Consider the following 12,251-nt stretch of genomic DNA (forward strand, 5'->3'; position numbering starts at 1 on the left):
GTCTTGTGTTATTTTTAACTCAGTGAATATAAAATAAAGTTGTTTATTAACCCTATTAAGTTTACTCCAAACTGTTCAGGTTTATGCATAACATTACCAAGATCACACAGAACTGACAGTTACTATACAGTTTTTGGCATACTGTTTGAGCACCACAGTATTACTACAATGGTTAGATAAATGCAAGTTATTTTTTTGCTTCCTTATGATGCAAGAAGTCTATAGACTCAGATTCCAAGGCCAGAAGAGACCATTGATCGTCTAGTCTGACCTCCTGTATAATACAGGACACAGACCTTCCTCAAACTAATTCCTAGAGCATATATTTTAGAAAAACATCCAATTTGGATTAAAAAATTGTCAGTGATGGAGAATACACCATGATCCTTGGCTACAACATGGTCTTTAAGAATAAAGAAAAGAGAACATGATTAAATTGTTCCAATGGTAAATTACCCTGTCAAAATTTTACATTCTATTTTCATTCTGAATGTATCTAGCTTCAATTTACAATCACTGGATGCTGTTATACCTTTCTCTGTTAAATTGAAGAGCCCATTATTAAATATTTGTTCCACATCTAGATACGTATAGACTAACCAAGTCACCTCTTAACCTTCCCTTTGTAAGGCTAAATAGACTGAACTCCTTGAGTCTATCACTATAAGACATGTTTTCTAACCCTTTAATTATTCTAATGGCTCTTCTCAGAACCCTTGCCAGTTTATTAATCCCCTTTTTGAATTGTGGACACCAGAACTGGACAGTATCCCTGCAGCCATCACACCAGTGACCAATGCAGAGGTAAAATAACCTCTTTACTCCTGCTTGATATTCCAGTTCATGCATCGCAGGATCACATTAACTTTTGGCCATAGTGTCACATTGACAGCTCATGTTCAGTTGATTATCCCAATGGCCCTCAAATCCTTTTCAGAGTCACTGCTTCCCAGGACACAGTCCCCCATTCTGTAAGGATGGCTTATATTCTTTGTTCCTAGCTGTCTACCATTTACATGTAGCTGTATTAAAACATGTATTGTTTGCTTGCCCCCAGCCTACCAAGTGATCCAGATCGCTCTGAATCAGGTGACCTGTCCTCTTCATTATTTACTATTCCCCAATTTGTGAGTATTCTGCACACCTGATCAGTGACGATTTTGTATTTTCTTTCACATCATTGAGAAAAATGTTAAATAGCTCAATGCCAAAACCGATCCCTGTGGGACCCCACTGGAAGCACACCCACTCGATCAGGGCTCAACAAACCCCGGGCGCCAGGTTGCCATGGCGCCTAGGAATTTAATTCTGGCGCCTAGTATTTCTCCCAGTGAAAGACTGGGTCCCCGGGGGAGCAGCTGCTACGCTCTGGCCAGGGCGCTACTGTGTCCATGTGGCGGGGCCGGGAGGGGGGAGCACTGTGGCTACCGCACCCCAGCCAGGGTGCCCCACTGCTGGGCCCACGTTGTGGGAGAGGGGCGGGAAGCTGCCACAGCCGGCCCACCAGTCCTTGAATGAATACTGGAGAATTATCCTTGAAACTAGATGGGTAGACAATTATGAAAATGCAAAAAGTTTCAAGTGTCTGAGTTTCAGAATCCAGGAAAATGGGGAAATGGAAGATAAAATTAGAGATAGGATAATAAACTGCCCGATGGCCAAATTCACCCACGCTTTCTCCTCCCTGACACAAAACAATACAAATATGAATTGAGAGTTTCACGTAGAAGTTATCAAGCAACAATTCAGCGATAACGCATTCCAATTACTACTCATCTCTGGCAGGGCATCTGAGTGCCGAATTCTTTGTTTAGTGATCATTTGCGATCGTGTGTATCGCAGTGTATGGTTGGTGGACATTTTGTTGGCACATAGCACAAAGCAAGTAGCACAGTGATTGGCTTGTGTGCTCATCCGTGTTGAACGCACAATAGACGGGGAACGAACGACGCTTTGTAGTCTCGTGGTGCATACAGGTGTATACACGTGTGTCTCGTCCATAACTTGTTTACCATTCAATACTGGAACGTGACTTTTTTTTGGTAGTCGTTAAAACATAAAACCCTGAAAGATGAAAAATTCATCTGGCTCCTTAATTTTTGGGCTGGCTCCTAGATACAAAGCAAATCTGTCGAGCCCTGCACTCGATGGTGATTCCCCATTTTCAATAACATTTTGAGACCTACCAGTCAGTTTTAAATCCATTTAATGTGTGCCATGGTAATTTTATATCATTCTAGTTTTTTAAAAACCAAAAATGTTTCATGGTAACAAGTGAAATCCCTCACAGAAGTTTAAGTACTTTACATTAACACTATTACCTTTACCTACCAACCAACCAACCGTGGGGAGGGAAAGATGTGTTCTCAGGTCTTCCCTCTCCTCCCAATCAAAAATCCATGTATTGTCTTAACTGGAAAACTATGCTATTTGACAGCTGGAAAAGAGGGGACATCACAAGATGTAATAGAATAAAAGTTTGGTAGCTGATTCCTTATCAACACTGGGTTGCCCTGATTATAGCTACCAGTGGAAGATGAGAGATGAATGAAATTCAGTTCCAGCTGAATTTTTTTTAAACAACTAATTTTGGATAAAGAGAGCACTTGGTTAGACAGCTATGATCCCTTCAATTAAGATGTTTGAGCACAAACAACCCTGAGACCCTGCAGAGGTCCTCCAGTGGAACCTGGGCAGATCTACTATACAAGTAACTAGATAAGTGAGGAACGGTTAAAGAGAAAATCCCCACTCCCCATTTTCATTTTGTTGACCTTGCACACTTGACAGCAGTACTATTTCACTGTTTCTGCTGCATAATCAGTCTCTCCTATTTGTGTTGGTATTTTAAAAACAGAGGAAAGAAACATTCAAAATACATATGTGACTGTAAAACCACAAACTGTCAGGAGGAATCACAGCATAGATTAAATAAATTAAAATTACTTCTAAATAATTGTTGAAGCCAACTACAATCAAGTTAATAGTACCTGTTTAAAAATACTAAGACCAAATTTTCCAAATTTCATGATCTATCAAACCTGTGTACTACCCATACTGCTATGCAGGTCAGAAACCTGGATCCTCCTACAAGCAGACTTTTAGCAGAAAGCAGCATTCTATATGTGCTGTCAGCACCAAATCCTGAGTAAAAAGGGGTTTGATTATATGGAAAATGCCACAATCTCACAAAAATCCAGCCTCCCTTCAGTCGCTCTTCATATCCAAAAGTGGTGTTGCATACTCTTCAGCCATGCTGCCAGGATGGACAAAAGCACCCCAGCAGACTGCTCTTAAATTTCCACTGACATGCAAAGGGGTGCACCCTCTGACCTATCTGGCATCACCTGCAGGGCCACCCCAAAGACAACGGTCCTTAGTACGCTGTGGGTTGTGTCAGTCTGAATGACCATGAGTGATGGCATCATACCAGGCCATTGGGTAGAAATGTTCCCAAATCTCTCTCAATCCTACAAATCCATGAATCTCTGCGGCAGCATGTAAGAGGAAAGGACAAGTGAACATGAGGCTAATAAGACCTGTGAAGTCGTTGCTCTTCTTACTACATGGTAGATCCTTAGGATCTTTTAATTTCACTTGATCTTCACTCAGTAAGTTATTTATATGGGCTGTCTTGCTTATAGCCAACAGCTGACACAGAAGCATGTTTAGCAGTTAACTCCACCTCACAGAGGCCTGGAGCAGTGACCATCTTTTTGTTGTGTTTGTGCAATGCATAGCACAGTGGGTTCCTGATCCATCACTAGTGCTCCTAACTGCCGCCACCACCAGTTTGGATACTACTTCCTTTTAAAGTAGCATCTACATTAAGAAAATGACCTTCTGTATTGCTGACAATGGCTATCAACAACAGGTCCCCTATGAGGTGCCTATTGCCAAAACTGGTTTAATTTCTATTAAGTGCAATCAAGACCATCATCCACTGACTCTCAATCACATTTTCTGCAATGGCATTGAAAATAATCCACTTAGTTTACATTACTTGGTCAGTGGTTCAGGAAAACTGATGAAGATGACTAATGTCAGAAAAATTAATTTCTTGGTGAATACAGGACTCTCAGGATGCACATCCAGAGTCCGCAACACCATTCCCCTAGTAGCCAAGATAGCAAAATATATTAAAGACTTGGATGTGTAATCACTCATCTGGGATTTAGGTGTTGATAGTTTAATTTGTATATGCAATAGACACTTCAGGCCCCAAAGAAAGAATTTTGAAATCTCTGGAGGGACTGGACACCTAACCAGATAGGATGCATTTTAATCAAACACCACTGTTTTTAAATATTAATATTTAAAAGTATTTTTCCTTACCCTAGCAAGAATTAAAAAGATTTGCATATAATAGATTGAAATGAATGCATTCCCCAACAAGAAGTGACAGACGAAAGGCTGAAGAGAGAAGAGAAATTCTGTTGAGAAGAAATGCAAGACATGTTTAAGGTCAGATAGAACCACTGACTGCACGAGGGTAACTCTCAGTTAAGATTCTTGAAGGTCTTAAAGTCTTTTGACTTTTTAACTAATTTTTAACTTTTGACTAATTAATTTCCCAGACATCTAGACAGACTGAGTAATGCAAATGTAAACTTGTTTTCTGTAGGTTCTCCCTGTTGTATCATATATACATGAACACAACTTACTTTATCTGCACTGAATTAAGGTTGTACTGCAGGAAAGACATACTAGACCAGGTTCTCCTTGGCCTGCTCCCCTCCCCTTATGCTGCTCCTAGCAGCCAATAGCTCTGGAATGGGGGAGTCCCATGACAGCATATATACTCCACCTTCAAATGCAGAGGATCATGTCCGGGGCCAGGAGGGGTGTGGCCAGAGCAGGCTCTGCTCCTGGTATCTTCAACTAGCAAATGTTCCTTTGGGAAACATTACCAGCTGATCTGAACTAGGAAGAGCATCCAGAGTGCAGACATTAGGAAGCCATAACTGGTTCTTCCCCCTCCCCCAGATACTTGACATAGCAGAGGATTTGGTCCACTGCAAAGTAAAAGGAAGTAACTTAACTCACCAGCACAGTCAATCAATGAAGGGTCAGTGGATCACAGTGGGCAGGAAAGGCACTAAAGATGTTATAGAAAAAAAACTAACCTTTCCAATGGCTATCCACAAGTACAAGATTAGTCTTAGTTCAATGACAGATGGACATATTACTTCCTTTTTCCTTTAAAAACAAGTTCTCAAGAGAAAGGGAGAACAGTTCAAGAAGCAGTGAGCAAAAATGAAAAAGACTAGCTGGCCAACCAGCAATAATGATTAGATTAAAAACCTGTTATGAGGTCACATATGACATCTAAACCTAAACACTAGAAAAAATTTAACCCTTAACAATGAAATGGGACAGGAGAGCCTGCCTGGTTCTGGAATGAAGATAAAAATTCACACAGTAAATTCCAAATTCAGCATATAGACACAAAGGGTACATATACTCTGCAATTAAAAACCCACAGCTGGCCCATACTAGCTAAGTGGGGCTCATGGAGGCTTGGGCTAAGGGGCTGTTTAACTACCTCACAGGCTCCTCCCCAAGCCTGAATGACTACACCCCAATTAAAAAAGCCCTTTAGCTTGAGTCAGCTGGCATACACCAGCCAAGGGTGTAGTGTGGACATCACAGTGGTAGACATACTCAGTGGGCCTCTCCTAAAATGGGGGAAAAAATCTGACCCAGCAGCTTTAAATTTAGGAAAAAATACATACAAATAAGTTGCTTAGCCTAAAGCAATTTTTGTAAAGTTTAAGAGTTTAATTGTTCTAACATAGTAAAGGTAGAAGAAGAAAACTACTGGAAGAGACATCTCCCTGCCCTGCCCTGCCCTGCCCCTCCCCGTGTACATGTATAATTTACCAGTGGAAATAACTGATTTTATTAAATTAATATGCAAATCAGGTTTTAAAATCAGTGGATTTTTTCAGTTCTGACACTGTACTTAGACATTACAGCAGCCTATGATTACTGTCTGTGTCAATATAGAAAATATTAGTACAGCACAACATCGCTTACAATGACCATGATTCCACTGTGTACACGCTTAACTGGTTTAACAAGGTCTCACTAAATTAAAGAAATGGTTTTTTAGTTGTTTCTCAACACCCCAAACACAAATTATATGCAACTCTAGATAATTACATATAGTGATAGCATTCAGCTATATTTTTCACATAGCCTCACACCTCTGATTCACTAGTAGTAAATAAAACTCTTCAGCTATTGCATTCTGAAGATCACATCATAAATTCAATCCTATCCACTCACTGATACAATGACCGTTCCTACACCCCTATTGTTTCTCTGTGGGCCTTGAGAAGAGCTCCACCAATCACTGGTGTTTGACAGGCTAGTCTAAAATTCCCTGTGCTAGATAATCCCAAAGAGCTACAAGATGAGATCCGGGAACTATCAAGTGAACTACTTCATTGTCTTAGGCTAGGCAAATATGTAGATACTTACAAATGTTAGTAGGTTTAATAATAAAAAGCAATTAAGTCTGCCAAGTATTTTATGATGTATTAATATGAAAGGTACTTATAAGGTCTGGTTTTATATTATAATCAAAACACTGCTCTTAACATACATAACATATAAATCAAGTGCACTTGGAATATGTGAATACAGAAGAGGGATTTCCACTGCTCACACATGTACACCTGCTAACATTGTGAGCCCTTCAGGCAGAGGCTCTCTCCCCACTGTGCATTTGTATGATGTGTAACAAAGTGGAGGCCCTATCCTGAAGGAGACTCTGAATATGCTGCTGTAGTAGAAACAGCCCCACATACTAACAGCCTGACTGGCATGTGCTGGATGTAAGAGAGGCCTGCTCTGGGACGGACCCGTGATACGAATGCCAAGTAACACTACACTACACACCGCGCAGCGGGTCATGGTGGCGTGTACCCGAGATGTACAGCTTCCCCCGATGCAATCGGACCGGCTGCGGCGCTGCGGGGTGGCACCGCCTAACAGGAGGCTAGGCGAGGACATGAGCCTCCCCGCACCCCGGCGGCTCACCAGCTATTCCGCAAGAGGACCAGGATACACGGCCCCCATGGACCCGCTTCGGTGTTGTGCTACCCTTGCTCCTCTCGGCAAACGGGAGTCTCCGGGCCCGGCCAGCTCCGTCAGGCCGCCCACGAGAGACACCGGGCGCTCGCTTCCCTCACCCGGGAGAGGAGAGGCCGGGAGTGCAGGGGCCAACGTAGCGCGGCCTAGTCGGGCCTAAACCACGGACTCTACGCCCCCCGCACCACGAGGCCCAGGCGGGCACTCCAGGCTCCGGTCTCTGACGGCTCCACAGGCCCATGCGCCCTGCAGTTCGCCCCCTCCTGCCCGCCAAGCTCCGCGCTGCCTCTCGCTCGTCCGTCCCCCCACCCCCGCCTGGCGGCCCGGTCTGACCAGGCCTAGGCCCCCGGCGGCCCCGCCACGCCGCCCCGGCCCGGCCTCCGCACCTTCCTCGCTGATGTCGTCCACGAAGTCCTCGGGGTCGCTGAAGGAGAGGTCGTCCTCGGGCTCCTCCACGGGCTCGGTTTCCTCCCGCTCCTCGGCCCCCTCCTTCTCTTCGGGGCTCTGCCGGCCGGGCGGCTCCTCCGGGCTGACAGCCTCCTCGGCAACGGCCGGCGCCTCCTCCTCCTGCGAGACGGGCGATGGCGGCGCCTCCTGCGAGACGGGCGATGGCGGCGCCTCCTCCTCCTCCGAACCGGGCGATGGCGGCGCCGCCTCCTCCTCCGAACCGGGCGATGGCGGCGCCGCCTCCTCCTCCTCCGAACCGGGCGATGGCGGCGCCTCCTCCTCCTCCTGGGGACCGGGCGGCGGCGGCGAAGACTCTTCCTCCCGCTGGGGCGGCCCGTCCGGCTGTTCGGGCTCGGGCTCGTCCCCGGACGCCTCGGCACTGGCCGCCACCGCGGCGGCCTGGCTCTCCTCCGTCTCAATCATGGGAAGGGGGTCGCGCCGCGGCTGGGCCGAGCGGCCAAGCTCAGTCAGACTCTCCGGGGAAAGGCCAGGCGGGGGGGGAGGGGAGTCTCCTACTGCCGGGCCATGTGCGCGAGTCCCGGCGGGCATGGCGAAGCAGAACACACCAATTCCTAGTGGGGGGAGGGAATAATGTTTCACCCAGTACCTTTCTCTCTCTAGACGCTCTAAAATCACTGGCCTGACCCGGGCCTTCTCTCCCTGCCGCTCCGTACAGAGCCGATAGCGACTTCAGTCCTTAACCCTGACTCCCCTCACGATCAATTCTCCCTATTTCACACACCCACTTGGTTTAGTCCAACATGGCAGCCCTCTTCAGCGGCTCTAGGCGAGGTCTGACTGAACCATCTTGGAAAGGTGGAGATATCAATACACTTCTCTGTATAGATTAAAAATAAAATGCACCCTGGGCATCTGATCCCGCAGTGTATTTAAATACAGGGGTGTAAAGTGAGAAAGTACAATAATAGGCTAATCTATCCCTGGTACCCCTACAAATGTACTGCAATGGACTTGGCTGCACCTTGGACGCTACCAACTTCACTCGAAGGGAGGATAACACCTGAGGATCTACCGCAGAGAGATACACAGCGAACACTAGGAAGTAAGAAAGGGTCACTTTCAGGATGGTACGGTCCAACCAGGGCCGCCACATCAGCGCTATCTCATCCCTCCTGCACGTGGTAGGAAGAGCCCCTCCTCCTAGTAAGGCGCCAGGCGGAGGGGACAGGGTCCTGCGACCGCCATGACACTAGAGGCAAAGCACGAGCCTGAAGTGACGCTAGTGTAGTAGGGTGCCGATGAGACGTTTTCTGTCTGGGTCAGGGGGGATGGGAAAAGGGGTGCCGATGCGGAGCCGCTCACCTCTAGGGAGCCCTCGTCCCAGTGTAGCACTGAAAGGGGTTAGGGCGTGGGATACAGAGCAATTAAGGTTCAGGGCACCAGCTCCAATCTGGACATAGCCTAAAGGGGTTAAGGTAAAGGATGATGAGTCATTCACAAATGGTGCGGCCCTTGTCTCCAGTAGAGCTCGAAGTGGATGGGCCTGAATACTGGAGAAGGGGCATGAGGAGTCACTGGCAATAGAAAAGGGACACAGAACTGTTTGTCTCTCAGTTACCGGTGCCTGGATAAGGGGAGGCTGAAAGGTACCATTTGCTGATGCACTGAGAGATAATGAGCACCTCAAAACTGTTTATTTATTTAAAAGCACACCATCCACTTGAAATCTAGTCATTTTGTTAATACGAGTTATTTCCAGTGACTGCATCTGACGCGCTGCCAATATTTTGTGATTTTATAATCAATCACATTTTCCCCCTTTTAAAAATGTTTCAGTCTCCCCCACCAACAAGGAAACTCCCGGATGAAATGACTATTCAGGAGAAACACTGAAACTGATTCTATGTAAAATGCAGTCAGAGTCATAAAGTAAAACTGGAAAACTAAAGAGAATGGTTTTTTAAGCTCTTTCCATGCTCTTTAAATATTACTTGTAACAATATTAGATTTTAAATTTCAGTGTGTTGTCCCTTTAATTCCCATGCTTCCTACAAAGATGATCCGCAAATGATTTTCTGAGCAAGCCCATGTATAATTTATGGGTACATTACCTGCCAAGAAGCCATGTAAATTGTGGTAGGAACACTCAGACCTAAGGTCAAAGGAAAAACGTGTGAAGTACCATGTTAAGTTTGTGACAGAATCTGAGTATGATGTATTCAGAGCAGTATATATAAGGCAGGATATGAAGGTGGGTCTTAGAGTTGATTATGGGTATTTTTTCCATTTTAAAATGACATTTAGGAGAAGAAAGATAAGGGAAAAAAGCCGGGAAAATCAAATTTGTTATTTTGCAAACTAGTCACAAGATGTCACTCTAACTCCTCTCAAATCTAGCTGACTCAGTGTATTTATCTGGCAGTTACATATTCTTCTGGACTCAGATCTTCAATGGTATTTAGGCACCTAAATAACTTTGAGGATTTAGGCCCTGCAGCTGGTAAAGAAGGAAATTTAGAATGGTCTTTTTTGTGCATTTGGAAATCCAATAACAGATTTTTTTCAGTTAAATTATTGTACTTGATTTGCATATCAGGTTCTTGATTTTAGTTTGCAGCAATGTTAAATGTAGGTGCTGGAGATGGAGCAGAGCAACCTTCATACTAACCCGTCTTCCTTTTGTTACCATTCAGTTTAAACACAGGACCTTTCCCCCCTTGTTTGCCTCTGCAGCTGGCTCTCTGTAGTCCCCCTTCATTTGCAATAATTGTGATTCCAGGCTAAGACTGGGAGTGAGTTGGAGTCACCCTACAGTAAACGAAGGCTGGTAAGAGCCAAGGTATGGTTGACTGGCTGCAGCACACACAGAGACATAGCTGGGAGGAACTTATATGCTGGAAGCTGTTTCTGAGCAGTCCAAACTGGAGGCTACAGCAGCAAAGCAATGTAAAAGGCACTCCAGGTTAGAAGGCAGGGGTGACACAGCTACTCAGTAGTCTGGATTGTATCCTGTTATGCCATAGTGGGGCAGTTTCTAGTGCCCAAGTACTGACAGTTGGGGCTGATTTTGTAAACTCTCTACATACAGAACAATGTAGGTAAACAGTCATGATGTTGGCAGCACTAAGCTCACCGACCCTTGCCATCTCCTTGGTGCAAATGACCCAAATGTTTTTTTCTCTTTTTCGTAATCATTATTATTTGTATTACACTGGTGCCTAGAGGTGTCTTATCCACCAGACCATGTTGCCTCTTCCTGTGTTTATAGTAAAAATGAACAGTTGCAATAGCTTATGCTAAAAAAGATCTTTTAGACCTGTTGACCCTAGTCAAATACCATTTCTGCAGTTGGATTAAGTTGTTCCACAATATTTTTCTGCATGACTGGAGACCTGTAGTGTGCAAGAGCAATTCTAAATGAAGAATGTCATATTTGTATTAGAGTATAACAACACCTTACAAGCATCAGTACAGTCCAATCCAAGACTTATGGCTAAATGAGGACATGTAGATTCCACTGTACATTTTGTTTACAAATCATATATCTATACAGAAAAGAACACCCGGCCTGATTAATAGAAGGCCTGAGCACTCACAACTCCCTGTTCCCCTCCTCTCTACAAACATAGTACAAATGTCCAAGCAGCTCAGATATCCCCATCCCATTCTTATCACCCTTTACAGAAAAGGGCTGATCAGCTTTAAGATGCTTCATCTTCTTAACAAACTGATAGGACTATTTGTGCTGTATTCTTTTAATGGAATAGTCAGTTTTACTCTGATTCCTATTCTTTTATGGGGAGCACAGAATAAGAACTGCTAGGACGAGAAGGAAAAGGAGAATCTTTTGGTCATTCAGATCTTTGTGGATGGGGAAGCAGCATGAAAAAATTCAGGGGAGAATGACATGCTCATGATTACCAAGGTCTACAAGTTTCATTTTGTAAAGTTCCTTTCTATGTCTCAGTTTCCCTATGTTACAATGGGGATACTAATTACTTATCTTGCAAGGGTAAAATGAAGATTAATTAGTGAATGTATGTATAGTGCTTTGTAAATTAAAAGTGCTAAGTATTACTGTAGGTCAGTAGCACTGTAATCAGTAGATTAAGAATTCATAAACATGTTAAATTTTACATTCCCTCTGCTTTCTTGGCTGTGTTTTTAGAAAGACCATTATGCAACATGTCTTATTTATTTATTTATTTATGCTAGAATCAGTCCTGTAGTTAGAGCCCTGCATGGATACAGAATTTGTATATGCAACTGATCTGTGATCCACAGAAATGGTCTGTGGATATATGTGGTTTTGTACATATAGTTCCAGATTAAGAAAGGTTTATTGGTAAAATAAAATGGGAGTTATATGTGTCTGAAATTCTCATCTGATGTACTTTTAGAAAATACATCTGTATGACAAGTTCTCTTATTTTTTTATGCTTTATGATGCATAAAGGAAACAGCATTGGTTCCTACTGTATTTATATCTCATGCCTCCTTTTGAACGTAAATTATAAATATCGACACAATATTTTTTCCAGTACCTTTGGAAAAGTCTTTAGATACTGATTTCAGTTTGTTGTTTATAGTGATGTTGCATAGAAATTGACACACATCATAGCTCTATATTGTCTAGAAATCAAAATATTTGACTGAAAACGTTGAATTTTAGGGACATTGAGGAACTTTCTGATTGTGTTATCAGATAGCAACAAAACCTCTGTGCCATTAACAAAAATTTAGAT

General features: G+C 43.9%; 1 protein-coding gene across 3 annotated transcripts in view; it reads right to left on the bottom strand.

The window, feature by feature from the left end:
* The window catches only part of EIF3B (eukaryotic translation initiation factor 3 subunit B), a 29,768-nt gene extending 21,504 nt beyond the window's left edge, over window positions 1–8,264 (bottom strand). Inside the window, exons 1-2 of one of the 3 annotated variants that reach the window (XM_067550846.1) lie at window positions 7,786–8,264; window positions 7,485–7,755 (exon numbers count right to left, since the gene is read on the bottom strand). In XM_067550846.1, coding sequence (XP_067406947.1) covers window positions 7,485–7,755; window positions 7,786–8,094 — 580 coding nt within the window. In that variant the 5' untranslated portion in view covers window positions 8,095–8,264. Of the gene's footprint in view, window positions 1–7,484 lie in introns of all 3 variants that reach the window. The other 2 variants (XM_067550847.1, XM_067550845.1) reach the window with 2 other exon arrangements.
* Window positions 8,265–12,251: the final 3,987 nt, after the last annotated feature.

Source organism: Emydura macquarii, unplaced genomic scaffold (assembly GCF_026122565.2).
Source record: "Emydura macquarii macquarii isolate MOO-44397 ecotype Brisbane River unplaced genomic scaffold, CSIRO-AGI_Emac_v2 contig_1348, whole genome shotgun sequence".
NCBI classification, from domain to species: domain Eukaryota; kingdom Metazoa; phylum Chordata; order Testudines; family Chelidae; genus Emydura; species Emydura macquarii.